We start from the raw sequence: 22,354 nt of genomic DNA, 5'->3' as shown, positions 1-22,354 counted from the left end.
CAGAGGGTGGTCACACACAGACCCAGAGCCCCTCTGAGCTCAGGAGACAAAGAGCCCGATAAGTCAGCAGCATGAGGTGACTTGTTCACTCACAGATATCAACAATCTGCAGAGCAGCGTGTGACCGCAGCCATCACAATGTATAGATGTGGGCCAGCAGCTTCGAGGGTGCTGAGGGCTGCTTCGCCTGCTGCTCGTCTCATCCACAGCCAAACAGCCAGCGCCACCTTTGATGTTTGCTTTCTCTTACCAGAAGCGCTTTCTTTTCCACTGGTGGACGACTGCTTTGGATAAAAGTACAGATATTTGTACGAGGCTGTCAAAAGCCCGTTTACATAATTCGTTTGCTTTGGAGACTGAAAATGATTTTCACAGTTCTCTGTAGCAGCTTTGTGAAAGTTTAGCAAAATAAAAATACTCACACAGCTCAAACCAATGCAGACAAGCCCAAACGTACAACCTACAGTCGGGGTTTCGAGTGGAGACCCCACCCCAGACTTCACTGTACAAAACAGCTGGGGGCACCCAACACCCGCTGTGCAACTCGAACGCAGACACGTGTCTGTCTGAATGCCACGAAGCGGCGAGCAGACGTAAACCTCACGCCTTTATTTTGAAGGAGGACGAGACAATAAGATGTCGGGTTCACAGGTGAGTCTGGCAGCAGGACGCCTGCTACGCCTTCTTCAAAAGCAGTGGTGCTGAAGCTCGGGTGGGACCGGGGTCTGTCACGTTACAGTGGGATCCCAACTCGTCTCCCTCTTCCCTCCATCTGTCACGCCCCAATCCTCACCCCCCACCTCTACACCCAATCTTTTGTCTGTTTTGGGGGTTTGGTAACTCACTTTGGTGATTTTTGGGGGGTATTTTTGGAGGAGGCGGGGGGCTAAACATATCTGCGAGGACGTAAGCGTGTTGGATGCTTTGAGAGCGTTTCTGGAATTCCCTCAAAGGCACATTTCAAAATGGCAGCCATTGCATGAACTCAGGGAGGAGTCTGGATGTGGACATCGAAGATTTAAAGACTGGCAACCTTCAGCTCTGAGGTCTGGACGACATCTGGGCAGAATATTTGGACATCTCATGCTGATAGAGGTAAAAGCCCACAGTGGCGGCACTGGGAGGCCGTCCTCTACAGTGGCTAACAATAGGTCCCAACAGTTTCGCCTCTTTAGCCCTTCCCCTCCCGTATCCCTCATCCCTGCTTTGTCCACACCGAGCTCATCCCTTATTTCTCTCACCCCCCCATACTCTCCCACAGCCACCCCCTCTATCTCTTAACCCCCCCAACCTCCCCCCACCCCCTTCTGTCCAGCCCTCCTCTTCTTGCTCCAGAACTGTCAGATGTCATTAGCTGCTTTCACGCTCATGGCCTGTAGGAATAACAGCCGTGAACCTCGCCGAACAGCGCCATTCTCCTGCTCCAGTTAGTTCTCCACTCAGCACACAGGATGTTGCACAAATACCAATGTTATTCACGTCGTGGCCCCTTCACTTACACAACATGCCCCAGCAAAAGGGCAGTTAGGCGGACGCAAATCTCAGCGGAGAAGGTCACGGCGCCGAGTGAAGATGCGCGCGTGTTGTATAACACGGTCACGCTCGCTCGCAATTATCAGCTCGTCCCACAGACTCACGGATCAACCCACGGCTTTGCTAAGATCTGCCTCACGTGGATCAAAAAACAGATCCACTTCTTATCTTCTTATGGAGCCACGGGCTTCAACGTTTTTTTAAATATATCATGCTCAGCTTATTCCCCATAAAGTTTCAGCTGCGGGGCAAGTTGTGCTTAGCATTAAAAGCCCACTGTGACCAATGAGCTGGAAAATGTGCAGAAGTTTTTATTGTGCACAGAAGCATTCTGCCATGGCATACATACATGTAACAGACGCTCCATGCGGACGGCTGATTTGCACGCTGAAGCGTCAGCAGACTTTCTTCAGGTTTGACGGTGCACACGTCCACTGATGGTCAGTAGAAACCGCAGAGGGGAAGAGCCAAACCAGACTAGCATCCCTCGGGCAGAACAAACCCAAACACCTGAAACTAATGTAACCCAACAGGGGTGGAGATTTTGTTTGTCACGGTAAGAATGTGCAAATTTTATCTACTCTGTAAAAACTGATTGATACGCTGGAACGTTACACACGAGTGCAAAGGAATGTTTGCATGTTTAAGGCTACAGGAAAACATTCCTCGGGGGAGGGGCTGATCTGAAGCCTGGGCCGTGCAATTATCAGTTTGGCGAGTGAGCGCAGATAGATTAATACAAACACGAGGAGAGCGCAATTTCTCATCACTCCGTACCCGACAAGCCCAGCGTGGAAGGAAGGCTTAGAGGCTAATAATCAAAGCAGATTAGCCCATGCTCTGATAGATGCTACGCAAGCCTGCTAATCATCCGAGTGATAACCATGAATCATCCAATCACAGTCAGAAATAAGCAGTGTGTTTCAAATTAGGATTTTGATTGAATGATCGCTGTATCAGCAGCCATCAGAGTGGCTCTCTTTGACTTCCATTTGCCTTCTTCAGCCCACGTCGCAGTAATTCCTCAGAGTTAATACAGTATGTGTAAGTCGGTGCATATTAAGCGAGGCAGAGGAGGGTGGGCGGAAACACTGGAGCTACAGAGAACCGCTGTGACTGTGATCTCAGGCCTACCCGCCCTGTGATTTAGCCTCAAAATGACAGACTCGCCCCTCGTTGGGCTACTAGCGCAAAGCTAATGACATGCTGCATGCGCTAACATGACTATTAGCCCACTCTGAGCAGCAGGAACTGACAGGAGCACAATTCTGTCATTACTCCCCAAGGAGATCTCTAATCAGAAAGGCAGAGACACCAGGAGACGCCGGTCTCGCTGGATTCAGCGTGGAGACAAAGAGGCAACGGGCTGGCTGCGCCTCACCTCGGCCTTTAGGAGCCCTGCATGCAGCTCTCAGGGGACGTGATGGGAACTGGTACCGGCAGTAAACATTGTTGTTCTTGTGCTTTTTTTGGCAGACATGCTTTCTAAGAAATGGATAATGTAATTGAAAGGCTGGATTTGAGCTAGAACCATGATCTAATCTGAGAAACCTAACCAAAGCCAACCTGCAACTACAAACCAGTGGATGTTTCCTAAACAGCAGCAGTGTGGACACAGCGTGCTGGAAGTAGGTGCTGTTACTAGCAAACTACACACAAGTATAGCAGTGACCAACTCTAAAGTCCTTTAGACACTGGACACATGTCATCATCAGCATGCTTCTTAGTTCAGGGATATAATCAGCTGTTCATGAGCACATGGACGGCTGATCAGTACCAAGACTGTGCTCTTACATATGGAAAGCTGAACTCATCTACCCAACTAACCGAATATTCAGCTGCTTTGTGCTAATGCTGCTCCTCCAGATGCCAAAGTTAGCTCCACTTTGCTGCCTACTTGCACAGAAGAGGTCTGAAGTGACGCTTTTAATATTTAAATAGCTGTACCTGCAGCTCTGACACACCACACATTACATAATGTGCATAACCTTCTGTGGATTTACGATCACAGACGTCCCATGTTGTACGTGTCACCACTGAGTGCTGATGAATGTGAATCCTCTCATGCAAAGATGGTTTTAAAAGTCTGAGTTAGTTAAATGAAGTAATGGCCAAACCCACAGCATATGTGACCCACAGAGGATAGTAACCACTCAGGTAACTGAGCTTTGAGCAGGTCTATTTCCTGGTACTTTACACTATAGCTGTCAATAAACATCTGCATTTCACATAAAACTGTACTTGACATTATTACTACAATTGAATTTTGCTTTTTTATTTTATGTATTTTTAGACACAGCTTAATGGGAGTATGTATATGTATTTTACATTATGTGAGTTTTTATTGTCTTTGATTCATTTTCTATATGTATTTCTTTTTTATTTGTTTATTTTCTATGTACTGTATTTTCCGCGCTATAAGGTGAACTTGAAAGCCTTTAATTCTCTCACAAATCGACAGTGTACCTTATACATATGAGCTTGTGTACCTTATAATCCGGTGCTCCGTATGTATGAATTCTGGTTGTGCTCACTGAGCTGATTTTATGTGCTACACGGCGCTCAGAAATCTGTCCAAAACAATTTTGGTACGACTTTGCTAAGCTAGGAAGCCGCACCGCATGCTGGATAGTCGGAGCATTACGGCTGCTGTAGTCAGGAGTCTGGGTCCTAAACTCAGTCAGCTTCAGGTCCTAAAGTCAAACGAACGCTGCAGCATCACTGAGAGTTACAAACTGTCTAAAGTCTTCCATCTGTAATAAAATGATCAGCGTTGCTGCTTTACCAGGTGTAACAATGAAGTTTAACATCCAGGCATCCATGAAAACAGATTTATTAAATTCAACGGAGTTAGAAGTTAGCAGGAAGTTAGCTCGCTAGCTCAACATTAATGAATCGATGGTACGGAAGTGGAGGAAGCAAGAAGAATGAGTTGAGCAGTGTTTGACTTATCTGACTGTTTGGTTTCACTTCATGCGCCTTTTAATCCAGGGTGCCTTATGTATGAACAGACCCGTTCATCGACAGCGCGCCTTATGGTCCGGAAAATACAGTACGTCCTCTTACGTCATCTCCAGCCTCCTCTTGTACCACACCAATCCATGAGCATGGACCTCCTCCCGGGCAGCTCCGTGTCTTTGTTAGGACCATCTATCACAGCAGGTTTCTCCTTCACTCTTGCTGCCATCCTTCTGTCACAATTCACCCCTGACACTGGTCTCCGCCCCCCACCCCACCTATGCTGGCCTTTGCTTTGGATCAGTTTGGACCTGATTGGTACAGTTGTGGCACCAATCAGCTGGACTCCATTCCGTTTATCTCTTTATAAACTGCTTAGTAGAAGCAGAAGAGTAGACGTTACAATTAGGCGATGAAAATGTGAAACAGGCCATCACGTTATCATTATTTAACATTTAAACAAAAACGAATCCTATTTTTATACAAAGCGCTATGCTAGTTTGCTTGCAGTTCAAATTCTTCATCTGCAGTTTTCCTTTATTCCCAAATCACTCCTTGTCATCCTCCTTTCGGAGCATTGCTGCTAGCTCTTCTGTAACGTTAAACTCTTCGATATCTGACATGCAGAGGTGACCTGGGCTGCGTCACCAGCATCTCAGCTCTCGTCCACAGTCAAGGAGAACAAGTCAAATTTGTCCACATTGTTTTTCGACTAAGCTCCACATTTCCCACAGTCCCGTCTACGTCTTATTACAGTTTGCATGGCATATTCTCAAATGTTTATTTTGCACAGGCTATATAAGCGTGGCCGACTCTTTGATTAACTCCCATTTACAAAATGTTTTATTGTTTTTGTGGCTGCTCCATTCTTGGATGTAACGCTCGGTCAAAAGCTCAGACGTCTCTTCCTGTTCTGCATCAGCCAGCGTTTCTGTGCATGTCTCATAATGACCATTCAAATCGTAATTTTTAAACATGGCTGCTCTCCCATAACTGAGCACATTTACCTCTGATTTAAATAAACACATATTTAGAAATCCATGTGTTGTTAAAAACTCTACATTCTGCATCAGCCTCTCTTTTTGTAGTCCAACGTGACGTCGTTCAAAAACAGCAAACTCACATCTCTCATTAAGGAAATGTTCACTTCAAAATTAAATGTGATCTTTTCTCAAATAAATAACCAAAGAGAGAAAGTGACAGAGCTCTACACTGATCAGTGTTGGACATCTCAGCAAAGTGAGCCCCCATCAAGCATGGACCAGGTACCTGAGTCTGAGCTGAGTTAATGTCCAATAATACTAACAGAAGAGTGTGAGCCGGTGAATGTGTCACCGGGCAGACGTGATGCCAAAGGCTAGAAAAGAGTGTAACTGGACGACTTTATTGAAAATTATTATTTAAGGCAGCTACACGGTCCAACACGATGTGTGCTGTATAAGGTGAATTAATGCCACGTATCAATACTAGTACCAGCATTAATGCTGGCTGTAGTAATAACACTGGCAGTAGGAGTGGAAAAACCAACCACAGTATTTCAGTCGTTTGATATTTGACGTGTTATCTTTACAGTAACTTTCAGTACAGCGTATCTGAATTCTCCCAAAATGTTCCACTTACCCAGGTTATTTTCCCCGACTGCATCTGTGGACACAGAAAACAAAACTCTTATCAATATGCATGATCAACAGATATAGACCGTCAGTGCATATTTAGGCAGTGAGACTGTCGGCTTTTTCAGCAGTAATGTTATGTCTAAGCAGGGACGCAGGCTGACGTGCTGAGACCTGCACAGGAGGAAGGAGCAGGTATGAATATTGAACCCAGTTCAGCAGTTCGCTGCTGTGCAGTTAAGTCACATATGTGCTTCAGTGCAGAGACGGAAATAATGATTTAAAGTTTGCCAGAAGTTTTTTTAAATTCTGGATTTTTGATCGATATTGTCTCTTTCCTTTAAAATGAAACTACTACAACAAAACAGACTCTTCATTTCTCTGCGAGCAAATGAAACACAATCAGTTAAACGCTGTAATGCCACGTTTAAGATCCCCTTAAACTATTATTCACATTCTTCAATAATCAACTGATGTGCAGCCCTGGCTCTGATACTGCTCAGTGTTCATTTCAACTTTTAAATACAATTTTATAATTTACAGCAACAGTCACCTAGGGCTGTGCGATATGACCAAAATCTCATATCCTGATATAAGACATCTATCGTCCGATAACCATATAAATCACAAGAATGTAACATTTTCTGTAAATTCTGTGAATCTCGGGCAGCTCGACTTGGTGAAGTGTTTCCAGCTGGGCGTCGCGTACCTGGAGTCGAGGGTTTTAACACAGCGGTCTCCAACCTTTTTTGCGCCACGGACCGGTTTATGCCCGACAATATTTTCACGGACCGGCCTTTAAGGTGTCGCGGATAAATACAACAAAATAAAACTAGTACCGGTACCGAAAAAAGAAGATTTATTCATAACACACGTGAAAGACCCAGGAAACCAGAGTAAACGATTAAAAACGATAACAAAATAACGCTGAAAACCGATAAAAACCCTGAAAACCAGACATTTCACACCTGAGCCTCAACTCTCGCGGCCCGGCACCAAACGACTCACGGACCGGTACCGGTCCGAGGCCCGGGGGTTGGGGACCGCTGTTTTAACGATGCATGAAACGATACATTTTTAGACATAAGTTGTAACGGCGCCGTTTTCTTTGCGAGCATTTCTTACACGGCGTGCTGCGGGGAGAAGCCTGTTCTAACGTTTGAGTCTAAGGTTTCTTTTTTAGCACCTGTCGGCTCTTTTTTAATTCTCATCCGTAAATACTCTGCCTCTTTCACGTGATTCAGTTTATTTTGAAAAGTCTCAACAGGATCTTGAACTTTATTGTGAAAGGTTTATGTGGAAACTAAACCAGCGGACACGCGATGGTTTTGCCGTCGTTGTTGCTAACCACAACGCATAAAAACAGGCGCGTCTCTGTCCGTAGTGTGGTTATATTAAAAAATAAGACAAAGAGAGAACTTTAAGAAATTAATAAAGTCACTATAGTGACATCAGAACCATGAAAAAATATTGCTGTAAACAGTTTATTTTGGGACACCACAAAACAAACGATAGCGTGAAATGAAACGACAGATGTTTTTATATCGACACCCGATATATATCGTTATATCGAGCAGCACTACAGTCACCTCACCCGCAACATTAGAGCAAAGACCCAACAATCAGACGCTCCTTAATGAGGAGCACTCGGGCACTGTGGGGAGGAAGAACTCCGTTTTAACAGGAAGAGCTCTCCTCAACAGAGAGGGGCAACCATCTGCTGCAACCGGTTAGGTGGAGACCAAAAATATACAGTATATCGTGAGTTCACCACTGCATGCAGCGCAGTCTCTGATGTCGCTCCACCAGAAATTAACTGCAAAATGACAGCAGTGTCCAAAAGTGTTTCTAGTTTTGCTGATGAGCTCATTATACACGCTACCTAGAACTTTCTAAACAGGAAGTATTGTGGGTGCTAAACAGCTGCAGGAGTTTTGAGTGATTCGTTTGTTTAGTGAAAGTAAACGACAACAGCATCGGGGTCACAGATGTGAAGGCTGGCTCGGGTTAGCTTCAGTTTCGTGGTCATCCACGTTTATATGCCGGCAGCAACCTCCTGGGCTAAAACTGTTGTGGCTTCTATGAACGTCCCAACGGTCCAACATAGGAAAATATAGCAACAATGTGTGTGTGAATCTGTGACACTGGTTAATAGATGTCTTCCAAACTGCACACAACCGCCTTGGTTGACTTATCAGATTTATCTAAAGGCTACACAACCCCTGTCCTCTTCATCAGCAGCTTAACAAAATTCTCCTGACATCTTCACACCAACTGCCAAAAGCAAGGCAGCCTTATGAGGCACAAACGGTGACATCACCCGAACAACAGCTAAACAAAATAGGCCACAGCTGTTTGCTTCTTTAGGCTACAAATTAGACTCAATATGTCACATGGCATCACATCACAGGCAGGACTGAGGAAATAAGCATCGAGTTGTATCCACCGGACCGACCCGCTGCCATTTCTTTCCGTTTGCTTTTCCACAAATGCACATTCAGAGCTCGTGCTAATTTGCACTAAATGAAGAATGAGCAAAGAAGGGGGTATTGGCGGGCGCTGGATGAATTATGGAGGGATTTAAATAATAAATGACGAGAGAGTCTTAAAAGAGGGGAGGGGGGCACTCAGGAAGATAGCGGGACACTTTGTAGAAGCCATACTCTCCAAAGAGATCTGGGGCGTATGAATAATACCTTACTGGGTCCATTATCGCGTATCAAAGCATCAAATGAATTATTCTGTGCATGCGGGCCCTCGGATGTGCATACAGCACTGCGATAGTTCCACTTCAACAAGAAAACAGAAGGAACGGGCCATTTTTCCATACGCACACATATGGGAGCAGCGATGGAGACACCTGGGACAAATCCGTTAGCTGTCAGTGTGGAGACATTAAAACAGAAAACAGTTCATAAAGCCTTTAATGATGCAGACACCGTATTTACACCACATGGTTGAGGAAACTCTATACATCATCCTCATATTCATCCGCTTAGAAAGAAAAACATCCAGCAGGGAACAGACGAGTCCCTCCAGAGACGAGAAACGGGAAAAAGGAGAAGGGTGGGGGATCGCGAGTGTTGTTTCTCAGACCTCTACTTAGTCTAAAAATACCGAAGCTGAGCTCGGTGGGAAGGTTTCCCCAAAAACCACCTCAATATTTTAGCACAAGTATGTGGGGGAGTACTCTTTTCTGAGGCTTCAGTTGAGGCCACACCAACATACGTAGTCTTCATAGTATCGGGTTACTTTGATCAAGTCAATTTGAACTTTCAATGAAGAGACACAGTGTGTCACACATGTGCAGCTCACAGCCAGAGTAGGAGGAGGACCCTAGACTGTTGCTGCAGCACACATTATACATACACACAGTATGTGAAGAAACAGCACAAACATGGATTTTGATGTGCAAAAATAGATTTTTTTAAAGCAAATGTTAAACAATCTTTGCAACTTAGTGACAGAGGATCTTCACACAGAACTGAAACCCCACACTGTGACAGTGTTGCACCTCTCTCCTGACCTCCTCCACAGATACGACAATTTAAATAAAAGATTTCAACACTGGCTTTCATTAGGAATGGGAATTAAGTGGGAGTCCAATTCCCTACAATTGTTAGTCAACCTGTCTATTGAGCCTGCCTATCAGTTCTTGCAGCTGCGCTACAATCAGCTGATTTCAGTTGTGTGTTGCAGGAACAGCGTCACAGTCTACACCGCGTTCCTAATTATTATTGTGTTTAAGTGTCATACAGATGAAATAAGTTGTTTTTCAATTAAACCCATGGATGAAATTGTGTCTCGGGACTCTTTGTATCACTGAAAACAATCTCGGACACCTGTAGCATTAGTTTGCCAGGTGAGCCCAATTAAAGGACAAACTACTAAAGAAGGATGTTCCACATTATTAAGCAGGTCACCGTTTTCAAGCAATATAGGAATGAAAAATGATCTCTGCTGCTGAAAAGCATGAAATAGTTGAATGCCTTGGACATGTAATGAAAACCTCAGATATTTCACGAAAACTTAAGCGTGATCACCATAATGTAAGAGATTTGTGGCTGAGTCAGAGCACACACGGGTTCGTGCAGGTAAAGGCACAATGATGAAGGTTTCAGACAAATACATCCGATTAAGAGAGCAGCTGCTAAAAGGCCATCACAAAGCAGCAAACACATATGTGAAGCTGCTGCAAACATCAAGCTGTAGGATCCTCCAGAGACCTGCAGTTGTGCATAAACCACCTCTAACCAGAACTACAAGAAGACTCATTTTCAAACAGTGTTGTTCACTGATGAGTGCAGCGCAGCCCTGGATGGTCCAGATGGATGCAGTGGGTGGATGGTTGGTGGACGGCCACCATGTCCCAACAAGGCGGCAACATCAGCAGTGAGGTGGTGGAGTCATGTTTGAGCCAGAATCACGGGGAGAGAGCTCGTTGGCCTCTTTAGGGTCCCTGAAGGTGTAAAAATGACCTCTGCAAGGTATGTGGAGTTTCTGACTGACCACTTTCTTCCATGGTAGAAAGAGAAGAACTGTGCCTTCTGCAACACAACAATCTTCATGCAAGACAATGCACCACCTCATGCTACAAGGAACACCTCTGCATCATTGGCTGCTATCGGCATAAAAGGAGAGGAACTCATGGTGTGGTCCCCATTCTTCCCTGACCTCAATCCTATTGGGAACCTTTGGAGCATCCTCAAGCAAACAAATAAGAGGGTGGGAGGCCGTTCACATCCAAACAGCAGCTCCGGGAGGCTATTCTGACATCCTGCAAAGACATTCAAGCAGAAACTTTCCAAAGACTCACAAGTTCCATGGATGCAAGAATTGTAAAAGGGGTCCTGTGTTAATATGCAAGTTGACCTGTTTAGATGTTTTTGATTTCAGTGAATATGTTCCCCTAATGCTGCAAATTTAACAAATGACCATTTTCAATTCTCTACAACCTATAAAACGTTTTGTAACTGTGTGTGTAATAATTTGGAACAGAGCGTTTTAAGTTTTTTATTTTTGACAAACATACTGTTTTCATTGGCAGCTTTGATGAGTAACATATGAATTATACTCTAATGGCTGATGACTGCAAAACTATGCCGACTGTCATTTGAATCGACTATTTAGGAAAATCTGAGAAAAATATCATTTGCATAATAATTTGGAACGCGGTGTAAAGCATGCACGTGCACGTTACTTTTATTTTTGTTACATAAAAAACAGAATCCAAGCATCCGAGACAATAAACTGCAATATGTTGCTAACACAACTTTGGCTCTTTGCAAGCACCTGCACAGAGAGCATGCTAACGCTAAGCTAAACAAGAACCCAGAGTGAACCCCGACCTCAGCCAGGCAGCCAGATCCTGAACTTCAACAGGTATGAAAACATCATGTGTTTCTACCTGTTCATGATTCTAAAGTAGAATCATGGAGTGATTGTAGCTCAGAGGCAGAGCAGGTCAGCTACGAAGTGGAAGGTTGGTGGGTCGATCGCAGGCTGCTCCAGTCTGCATGCCAAATATCCTTGGGCAAGGCACTAACCCATGTGTATGAATGTTAGATAGTTAAGCACTTAACAGCTCAGAAAAAGTGCTTGTGTGACTGTATAAAGTTGTCTAAAGCTTTGAGCGCTCAGAGTAGAACAGCGCTGTGGGGGTCGTTGTAAAGTCTGTGCTGGTTTTCAAGCTGTCGGCTTTATGTTCTATGAAGAGAAACATGACAGTAAAATAACGAGTGATATAATCAATTACATTCTCTTGGAAGTAATTAAGTAGCATACTGCATTACTTTTAGGGAAAGTGTTCTGTGTAACATGTGTAATTCTGACTTCTTTGAGTAATGACCTCAACATGAACAAAGCTTTGGCCATACAGCAGGCAATGAATTGACATGATACTTGGTGATGCTCATAGAAGAGCCAATGAGAATCGATAAGGAACCTAACTGATAAGGAAGTGATATCGATAATGGAATTGCTAAATTCTTATGAATTCTCAATCCTAGTTTTCATCCACCACTGATTTTTAAACGTTGTTATTTGAGTGTGTGTGAAGTCCTCTGACATCACATGTGACGCTGAATTGTTCACGTCAGACTTGAAGATGGTGAGTATCGTGCTCTTCTACTCTACCTGAGCCCTCAAAGCACTTTTTGAATGCTTCATGGGAAGCATCCAGCAGGCTAGGCATCCAGCAGGCTAGGCATTAGAGGTGGGAATCACCATACATCCCACGAGACGATATTATTGCAATTTTTTTAAATATTTTGCGATATTCAGATTCTGTACATAAAGGTAAACTTTATCAATATTCATTTTATCTAATATCAAAGTCTCACACTCAGTCTTTCTCTCAGTTCAGTTTTATTGTTGACAAACTGAACGGTTTGTATTACAGTCTAGTCCAACTTAACTGAATGCAACCATCTGGTACAATTACAGCTATTCTGAACTATGCAATATGGAAACTATGCAGCCCCTTCAGCAACTGAAGAATTTAAAAGTAAATTAAAACAAAATATAATTTTACATTAAATAAAAAAGTTTTAAACTTAATTAAAATAAAACGTGTCTTAAATTAAAATAAGTAAACTGTCATGTTTATTGCTGCCAAAAAACATGTTAAACACATTTGGACAGTGAAGGAATGTCAGGATTCTTGCTCAGAAAAAGGATCAACATGCTCTGACTCCAGAGCATGTTGACTTCAGAGAAAAAATTGTTTGTAACAAAATATCGATTTCTGCTGTCCCTGCATCGATACATTATTAGCAAACAAAATATCACGATGCTACACAGTATCGATTTTTCCCCACCCCTACTAGGCGTCCAGCAGCGTAACTAAGGAAGGACGATGAGCCACCTGATCCATTATATGCTTTATCATAAAGGAAAGTAGTCTAACGAGTCCAAACTGGGAGCTGGTTGCACAGCAGATGCAGTTGTTGTACTTGACTTGGCTAAATGTTGTAAAGGGGTTTTTCTTAGTTTTCCCTGTGGTCTTCCAGAGCTTTCAGTGCTGCACAGTTATCCGCTCCAAACCTCTTTTTAAAGAAGGTAGCAGATTTTGGATTTGTCTCTGCCTCTCTGAGGTTGATTTGGGTTTTAAGCTAAATAACAGCCTCCTTTAGTTGCCCCAACATCTCTTTGGACATCATATTGTCAGTGATGTCAGTGGCAACATAATGAACGTGAGTTGGATCATGGCATCAGCTCCAGATGTGTCATCTGCCCAAAGTGTCCTGGAATAATCAGGAGACAGGCCTCACTTGGCCACGTTGTCTAATTTTTGAGCCTCACGAAAACAGCTGTAATTCCTAAAATGTTGATGCTCAACTTTTGTTTTAAAACTTATTTTGTTTTAAAATTCTTTGTTTTAAAACCTACTGGGGTTGTACACAGAGGAACATTTTTTAAAATATATGTTTTTGCCCAACAAATCTTAGACTTAACTGTAAAAACTTGATCATTCAGTTCCTGTGAGATTTCAGTTTGGATCAAATATTTCAATCATACAAAAGATTTGTTTCCAGGGGAATCAGAAGTTATCCATCGTTCACAGCCACTAATAAGCTGAAGGATCACCACCAGCGAGCGCTAAAAGCTGAAAGAATGAACAATAAAAGGATTTAATCAATTATTATTCTGCACTTTGCAAACTCAGAACGCCACAATTTTGATGTCAAAGACAAAGTAGACCAACTGTGCTGGAAGTATGTACACGTGCATGTTCAGACACCTCCTGCAGCTCTGTGCTTGTGTTTGGTCTGAGGCTGCAACAGTATCTGAGGCCCGGGCTAATATCACTCCTAAGGCAGGTTCCTTCAGGCAGCGTTTCACTCTGCAGCCCCTGAGGAGCAAAGGAGTGCGTCTGGGAGGAAGGAACTTATTTTGGTGACTCTGGGCATGTCCTGACACCAAACTCCCGGACGCCGCAGTGCTCAAAGTGAAGGTCAAAGAGTTGAGGTCATACCAAGGCAGCCTGATCAAAGTCCAGTAGGATCTCTGGAAACATAAGCCCTCAGTCAGTCCTTTGTAAACAAATAAATAAATAAACAGAGTTGATTGAGAGGAAAATATCCCCTATTCACAAGCCAATACCCACTCATTTATATACACTATAATCCACAGTCCACACACTCTGACACATTCATCCAGGCCATCGAGGCACCTTGTTATTTTAGTATCTGAGACAGTTATGAATGACAGAGCCCAAATGAGGCGAGATTTTTTTCCATTTAGCAGGAGTTTGGGAGTGTTTCATCTTATTGCTCAAATGACAGCTTTTAATGGCGCAGCATTCATAACCCGTGCCTCTTATCATGGCTGCCTCCAACACTTGATGGAATTTGCCATCACACAATGGTTGGAAAATACACTTCAAAGGCAAGACGCATCTAATCTCCTCCACTCTGCACATTGCAAATTTGCTGTGATAATAAGATCCTGCTTTCCCAAGCATTCTTAGGGATCTGAACCAAGCATGAGAATTTCATCCCCCCCCCCACCCTCTGTTTCTTTCTATCTTGCTCACTCCCTATGTGGCAGCGTACGGAGGGGGCTGAGGAAGTTGTGCTGCAGTTTGAGAGAATCTCCATAATAGCAACACTGCATATCTGTGGAAGCCATCCCATCCTTATGTAAAAGCCCTATTTTACAGTTTTATTCTGCACACACACACACACACACACACACACACACACACACACACACACACACACGAGTGAGACATGACTGACAGCGCAGCACACTGACCTAGTTTCCATGTGGCCCAGAAAGATCAAGCATGACTCCCTTGAAACTGCTATGGGCACAAAAAACCTGGTTCAGTGCATTCAGCCAGGCCAGTGCACATTGGTGAGAGACCAACCTACCAATCGCACTGCAGCAGGGAACAGCAGCTGCTTTAACTACAGCTTGCAATGCAGACGTGTGCCTGTGATCCCGCATCGCCCCAAATCCTCACCAAAGTCACAAGACAAGAGGAAGCACAAAAAGGAAAGGAAAAGGCATCGAGGAAGCCCTGCAGGTGAAGCTGCGTGTTCTGTTTAGTCTGGCTGAGGACGGGCTTGTCATCGCACAGGCACAGCTGGAGGACGTGCTGCAACGACGCCCCTCCGACCCCCACTACCCAACTCCCAGCACCCTACATATACCACTCCACCCCCTCTGGGTTATCTGTACACATGGAGAAGGTTAAGGATGGCGATGCTATCATAGAGAGCGTATTAGCACAACAAAGAGGTGTTTCAGAGACAGGCCCGGCAGGGTAATTAACTGATCCCTTAAAAAGATGCTGTGTTCGATACAGAAAAACATGCTAATGTGAAGGCGTAGTGTCGACTGCTAAAGGAGGAGATGCAAACTGAGCCGTTGTCACGTATAAAAAAGGAAAACGTCACTGTGAAATTGCAGTTTTCATACCATTAGCATAACTTTAAAACTTTCAGCAGGATGTTTTTAAGCTAGCTTAGCACAAACACTGGAAACTGAAGCCAAGAAAGAATGGAAAAGATAAGAGACGCTGTCATGACGACACACTTCCACCGTTTCAGACTGAAGGTGACGATCAAAGGAGCGGCTGAAATAGCTCGTCCGCAAAGTGCCGCACGTCTCTCTGTTGTGTCTCTACTGTGTTAAATGGCATTTACCAAAATGACCAGAGCAACTATTATAATGTATTAAATAATCATTACTATCATATGTTAAATTCTGAAAGATAAGCAGAAGAAAATATTTTTTAAAGCATCCACGTGTCTGTTCTCGTGGTACGCTGTAGCTTCCCGACTCTCTACGTGTGAGTGCAGGACAACAGTTTGAATATCCATACCACTCAAAGCTTTAAAATCACTTTTGAAGAAAGAAACATTTCTATTAAACATCAAGTTTATCACAAATGTAAATATCAGCTATTAATGAAAACAAACACTCATAAAACTTAAAGATTAAAGTATTTTTTGAATACATTTTCAGCGCATGTCTCGACTGTATTCTAGCAGCACATCTTTTAACCCAACCTGACGTGTTCGTGTTAAAGGCTTATCCAGCCTGTTAGCACAGCTGAAGGATATTCTGGCTCGTACTGATGCTCTGAATAAAAGCTTTCCTCTTAAAGCCATGCACGTGTTTTTGAATTCAAGGCTATTCCAACTCTGAAATTACCAGAAAGTTGTTAATTTCATAGAAAAGAGTGTATTAGTCCATTCACTAACTGTCCTCTGCCTCCTACTCAGTGAAGAGAGCAGCACACTTTGGTCTGAACGGAAGAAACTTTGTATCTTAGAGCCATGGACAGCACAGAACACGTGAACCAGCCAGCATCACTCACTGAAGTCCCGTCATGAAGTCTCAGGATGAGTTTTCACCAGCACTACCTTGATGCTGTGAAACTGCACACTCGAGCACTAACGACTAAGGCAAGGCAAGTTTATTTGTACAGCACAATTCAACAACAAGGTGATTCAAAGTGCTTTACAGAGACATTAGAAACAAGAACAAATAAAAGCATGATTTAAAATTGATTAAAACAAGCAAATAAACTAACTAATTAACAAACAAACAAACAAACAACAGTATATAAAATCAAAACAGATAAAATCAGAACAGTAGATAAAATCAGTAGTTAAATGTAAGTTTTGAAATTTAAGCTTAAAGTGTGGATTTGGTGCTTTATTCAAATGCAGCTGAGAACAGGTGAGTCTTCAACCTGGATTTAAATAAACTGAGTGTTTCAGCTGATCTGAGGCTTTCTGGGAGTTTGTTCCAGATATAAGGAGCATAAAAGCTTAATGCAGCTTCTCCGTGTCTGGTTCTGACTCTGGGAACTGATAAAAGACCGGATCCAGATGACCTGAGGGATCTGGATGGTTCATACTGGGTCAGGAGGTCATTGATGTATTTTGGTCCTAAACCATTCAGAGCTTTATAGACCAGCATCAGAACTTTAAAGTCTATCCTCTGACGGACAGGCAGCCAGTGTAAGGACCTCAGAGCTGGACTGATGTGGTCCACTGTTTTGGTCTTAGTGAGGACTCGAGCAGCAGAGTTCTGAATGAGCTGTAGTTGTCTGACTGATTTTTTAGGTAGACCTGTAAAGATGCTGTTACAGTAATCAAGCCTACTAAAGATGAATGCATGGACTAGTTTTTCCAGGTCCTGTTGAGACATCAGATCTTTTATCCTTGATATATTCTTGAGGTGATAGTAAGCTGACTTTGTTATTGTCTTAATGTGTTTTTCTAAGTTTAGGTCTGCATCCATCACTACACCCAAATTTCTCGCCTGGTTTGTGGTTTTTAGATGTATAGATTGAAGTTCTCTGGTGACCTGTAATCGTTTTTCTTTGGCGCCAAAGACTATTACCTCAGTTTTGTTTTTGTTTAGCTGGAGAAAATTGTGGCACAACCAGTCATTGATTTCCTCAATGCATTTACCAAGAGCCTGTACAGGACTAACAACTTATCAATCACAACAATATCTGTCTATATCTATATCTGTCTATTAGGGCTGCCACAAACCATTATGTGAAAGTCGACTAGTCAGATCATGGACGTAACACGTACAGCTTATTGCACCAGCAGCATCTGCTCTTATATAACTATCATTAGCTTACAGCTTTAAGTGTTTAAGGTCTGTGCTAACTAAAAATAAAGACAAGATGATAGTTTATTAAATTTTAATGATTCGACTATCACAATAATGGTTTGTGGCAGCCCTATTCGAGACGCTTCAAAAACTTCTAGCACAGTGACGCATCCTAACATCTCCAGACAGCATCAAGCCAACAACAAAACAACAAGACACAAGAATGACAACAAAGCTGTGTTTTGTGACTCAAACGTAACATGACCCAAGTAAAAACAGAATCTCTGGGGTCTACGTACGGCCGGGTAAGGACGCAGCTCAGGTGAGGAAACGGCACGCACGGATCGGTGGATCGACTCTGTCGTCCTGACGCTTTAATATCACTCGGGTGTGACTGGGAGGCGAGTGAAGCCGGGGAGGTATTTTGTTAAAGCCAAACAAAAGGCTTATGCAGCAGCGTGTTGCCGAGTGTGGAGCTCTGCGTGTTATCCAGGTCAGAGTGATCTAATCATGTGTGAATGAAAGCACTTGGCTGCGCTCCAGGCCGCGCTATGCCGTCATCACTCAGGGGGAAGGCGAAAACACACGTACACACACGCACACTTGCTTTGCTACGAGAGCGAGGACACATCGATGCAAAAATGCATTTCATAAATATACCTATAGAGTCTGCTAAATGGAAAAAATGAATAAATAACCACGAACAAACACGTCAGCAGGGCCGTTTACCAAAGTAAACAAAAGGAGGGGAACTGAATCCAGCGACACGGCTGAGGGATGTGGTGTCCTCACTCTAAACATAAACTCAAACATCAACTAAATGAACCAAAAATAAAGTGGAAGAAATAATGCAAACAGATCTACCAGCTAAGATTTAAAAATATAAGAGAAATCAAAATGAGCCACAAACACACAGAGCAGACGCTAAAAGAAGAGTTTGGACAAGTTAATGTGACGGCTACCTCAGAGATGGTTTCTTTGCTTTGGGTGAAATAGTGGCAAACTTGGGCACGGTGGTTAGCACTGTTGCCGCACAGCAAGAAGGTCCTGAGTTCAATTCCACCATCAGGCCGGGGTCTTTCTGTGTGGAGTCTGCATGTTCTCCCCGTGTTTGCGTGGGTTCCCTCCGGGTACTCCGGCTTCCTCCCACCATCCAAAGACATGCAGCTTGTGGGGATAGGTTAATTGATTAATCCAAATTGCCACTAGGTGTGAATGTGCGTGTGAATGGTTGTCTGTCCCTGTGTGTCGGCCCTGCGACAGACTGGCGACCTGTCCAGGGTGTACCCCGCCTCTCACCCTATGACAGCTGGGATAGGCTCCAGCGCCCCCCGCGACCCTGAAAAGGATAAGCGGAAGCGAATGGATGGATGGATGGATGGATAGTGGCAAACTTACTTCAGCTAGCTGGAACATTGAAGACCCCAATACGACCCACCTGTGCCTAAATAAGGATCTGACCTTTCCTAACATCACTACAGCCTGCCCAAACCCAAACTTAGAGAGTCAAACACTCTCCTCTTGTCTTCTCCCTTCTGTGTGGCCAAAGCGAGATTCAGAAAACACACCAATCACCAAGCTTCACGTCACAGAACAACATCCATCAGATGGTGAAACACAGCCACACAAATGTGCCAAAGACTGAAACCACAGAGTCACCAGGAGAGACAAACGGAGAAATCTGTCATGTCCTTCAAAGAAACTGCTTTCAGGAAATCCAGCTCCGTAACAAACCGAGCTCTGTTCCTTCTTGCAAAAACTCACATTTTCTCAAAAACCTCAGGATACCAAGTGCTGTATGGGCAAAAACCAGCTCAGGCTAAATAAACTCCAGATCTTCCTTAACCACCTCCACTACAGCGAGCATTTTGGCAATGAACTCATCCCAATCCTTTTCAAACCATAATAAGTGCATAGCATGAAATTTTAATTTACGCAAACATCCACAAAAAAAGAACAACTTCAAAAACTCTGCTCCAGCTGTAAAAATGTAGTCAGCAAAAAAAAAAAAGAAAAGAAAGAAAGAAATGGTGAAAACAATGAAAGAACTGAGTTCATTACAACAAATGAATCTGCCACTCAAACAAATGTCCTTCTCACTCTGAGTAACAGCAAAACCTTGATAAGAGTTTGTGTATCCGGCACGTTTGTTCGAGCGAAATCATTCCTGATTTAAAAAGTCAAAACAGCCACAAACACACAACATCCAGCTTCAGAAAGAGTTTAAGAAAGGCCCGTTGTCTTTCATGCTGCGTGCTTCAGTGTTTATAAGGCTGGTTTACTAAAGCAACTATATTTATACACATTATATAAATTCAAAAAGAAAATTCCCATCTCGCCCCTGCGGGTGCTCTATAATTCAAGCTCGGGTCCTCTACCAGAGGCCTGGGAGCTTGAGGGTCCTGCGCAGTATCTTAGCTGTTCCCAGGACTGCGCTCTTCAGGACAGAGATCTCCGCTGTTATTCCCGGGATCTGCTGGAGCCACTCGCCTAGTTTGGGAGTCACCGCACCTAGTGCTCCGATTACCACGGGGACCACCGTTACCTTCACCCTCCACATCCTCTCGAGCTCTTCTCTGAGCCCTTGGTATTTCTCCAGCTTCTCGTGTTCCTTCTTCCTGATATTGCTGTCATTGGGAACCGCTACATCGATCACTACGGCCGTCTTCTTCTGTTTGTCTACCACCACTATGTCCGGTTGGTGTTTTTTTTTTATATTTAATAAATAAATAAATATATATATATTTATTATTTATTTATTTATTAGGGGTGCAACGATACTCGTATCGATATTGAACCGTTCGATACAGTGCTTTCGGTTCGGTACGCATATGTATCGAACAATACAAAATTTTTAATTTATTTTATCAACTTTCCTTCTGACGATGCTGTCTGTGTTGAGCGCTCAGTGGATCTGCGCTCGACAGTGCAGCCTAGGCAGAGTAGTCGAACGCAGATTCACTGAGCGCAGGGCAAGCTAGCGAGACAGAAGCTAAGCTCTCCTTGCAACATGGCAAATTGAACCTCATTCAGATCTGGCGTTTGGAACTATTTTGGTTTTCATGTGAAGTATGACCCTGAAGGTAAGCGAGTCATGGACTAAAGTAAAACAGTATGTTGGATGTGCCATGCAATGCTCAATTACATGGTGGGAGCTAGTGTGTTAGCGCAGTTAGCTCGTTAACGTGTTGGCCGTCCAGCCCCACGCACGGGGCGATCGGCGGTAGCTCGTTAACGGAGATTTGCCGTGTTGTGGCGTTAAGGTCATTTCAACGAGATTAACCTGAAAGCACTAGTGGGAACACAACGAATATGACTGCACATTTACGCCGACATCATCCTAGTGCAAAGACAAAAACAACAAGCATGCTACTAACTTTAGCCGAGTCATTTAGACAGCTGTTTAATATGCTGCTGAGAATATAGCCCAGAAGAAGCGGATAGTATAGCTTTTATTTTGGGAAGAGACATTTCTCTGTAATAAACTCTCTTTTCCAAAGATGAGTGATTCCTCAATCAGATACAGGGCTCGCAAAATCGCTAGCCCGACGTCCCGGGGCTAGCGATTTTTTCAGTCGGGCTACCAAAATCTATCTCTGCCCTGCCCGTCGGGCTATTGTAGGAAGGAAAAATATATGTCAATGCTTTTGCATTCTTTCAGAAATGTAGCTGGGTAATTATGTCATTGGCATCAGTGAGCCACTGCCAATATGTGACATATTGAAGTCGCGTTTGAATTTGCGCTTGTTTTTTGCTTTCACTTTGCAATCGTGCGAACTGTGTATAGAGAGCGACAGCACTGATCTGTGAGTGATGATAATTTGTGCACCAATTCCTCTGACATCGTCTTATTAATCGTTAGCTTACTATGCAAACATGACAAGTGAAATCTCCCGCAGCTTAAACATGTGAGAGGTTGATCGCGCAGAGAATCGCTGAGCTTATGTGAGTGCGTGTGTAAAAGCAGCAGGATATATATTTTAGTTCTGCTGAGCCAAATAAGACAGGTCAGGGTGAAGAAGTGACAGCCAAAGAAAAGCTTACCACAAAACGGAGAGGTTATGACAAATCAGACTATAAGGCAAAGAGAAAGTGCAGCTTTATGGTTTCATGGACAAAAGAATTTCTGTGGCTGCAATATGACGAGCTAAATAACCAGGGCTGCACATAAGTGGTCCGCAGGTGCGCATTCGCTGTCAAAATAAAAAACACGCACAAGATAAGAAGTTGCAACGGGTGTGTGCATACATAAGATTTTCAGGAGGAGGACAGACATTTGTTTAGAACTCTTAAAGATGTCGAAGAAGCTCCTTTAAGCAATTACTGTGATGTTCCTCCACCTCCAAACAAATGTCAGAAGGAGTCCGAACCACAAAAGAAGCGCGTATTCTCAGAAAAGTAGTTGCAGGAGGTGAGCTGGCTTCAAACAAATGATGAACGCACAGAGATGTGGTGCAGAATGTGCCGTGAAAATTTAATAAATGACAAATTAAAAAGGCATAAACATTTTTTTTGTATCGAGAAAATATCGAACCGTGACACCAAAGTATCGAACCGAACCGAACAGTGAATTTTGTGTATCGTTGCACCCCTAATACAGTGGGGCAAAAAAGTATTTAGTCAGCCACCGATTGTGCAAGTTCCCCCACCTAAAATGATGACAG

At 43.5% G+C, this 22,354-nt stretch overlaps 1 protein-coding gene across 1 annotated transcript in view; it reads right to left on the bottom strand.

Annotated features, from left to right (window-relative positions):
* Positions 1–22,354, bottom strand: part of nr6a1a (nuclear receptor subfamily 6, group A, member 1a) — a 124,271-nt gene that overhangs the window by 46,959 nt on the left and 54,958 nt on the right. Inside the window, exon 3 of the mRNA XM_080894611.1 lies at positions 6,112–6,135. Within this exon, the coding sequence (XP_080750737.1) occupies positions 6,112–6,135 (24 nt within the window). The remainder of the gene's footprint in view (positions 1–6,111; positions 6,136–22,354) is intronic.

Source organism: Rhamphochromis sp. 'chilingali', assembly GCF_963969265.1.
Source record: "Rhamphochromis sp. 'chilingali' genome assembly, chromosome: 10".
Classification (NCBI taxonomy): Eukaryota; Metazoa; Chordata; class Actinopteri; order Cichliformes; family Cichlidae; genus Rhamphochromis; species Rhamphochromis sp. 'chilingali'.
The sequence above is the reverse complement of the archived record's forward strand: the minus strand, read 5'-3'. Positions and strand labels throughout refer to the sequence as shown.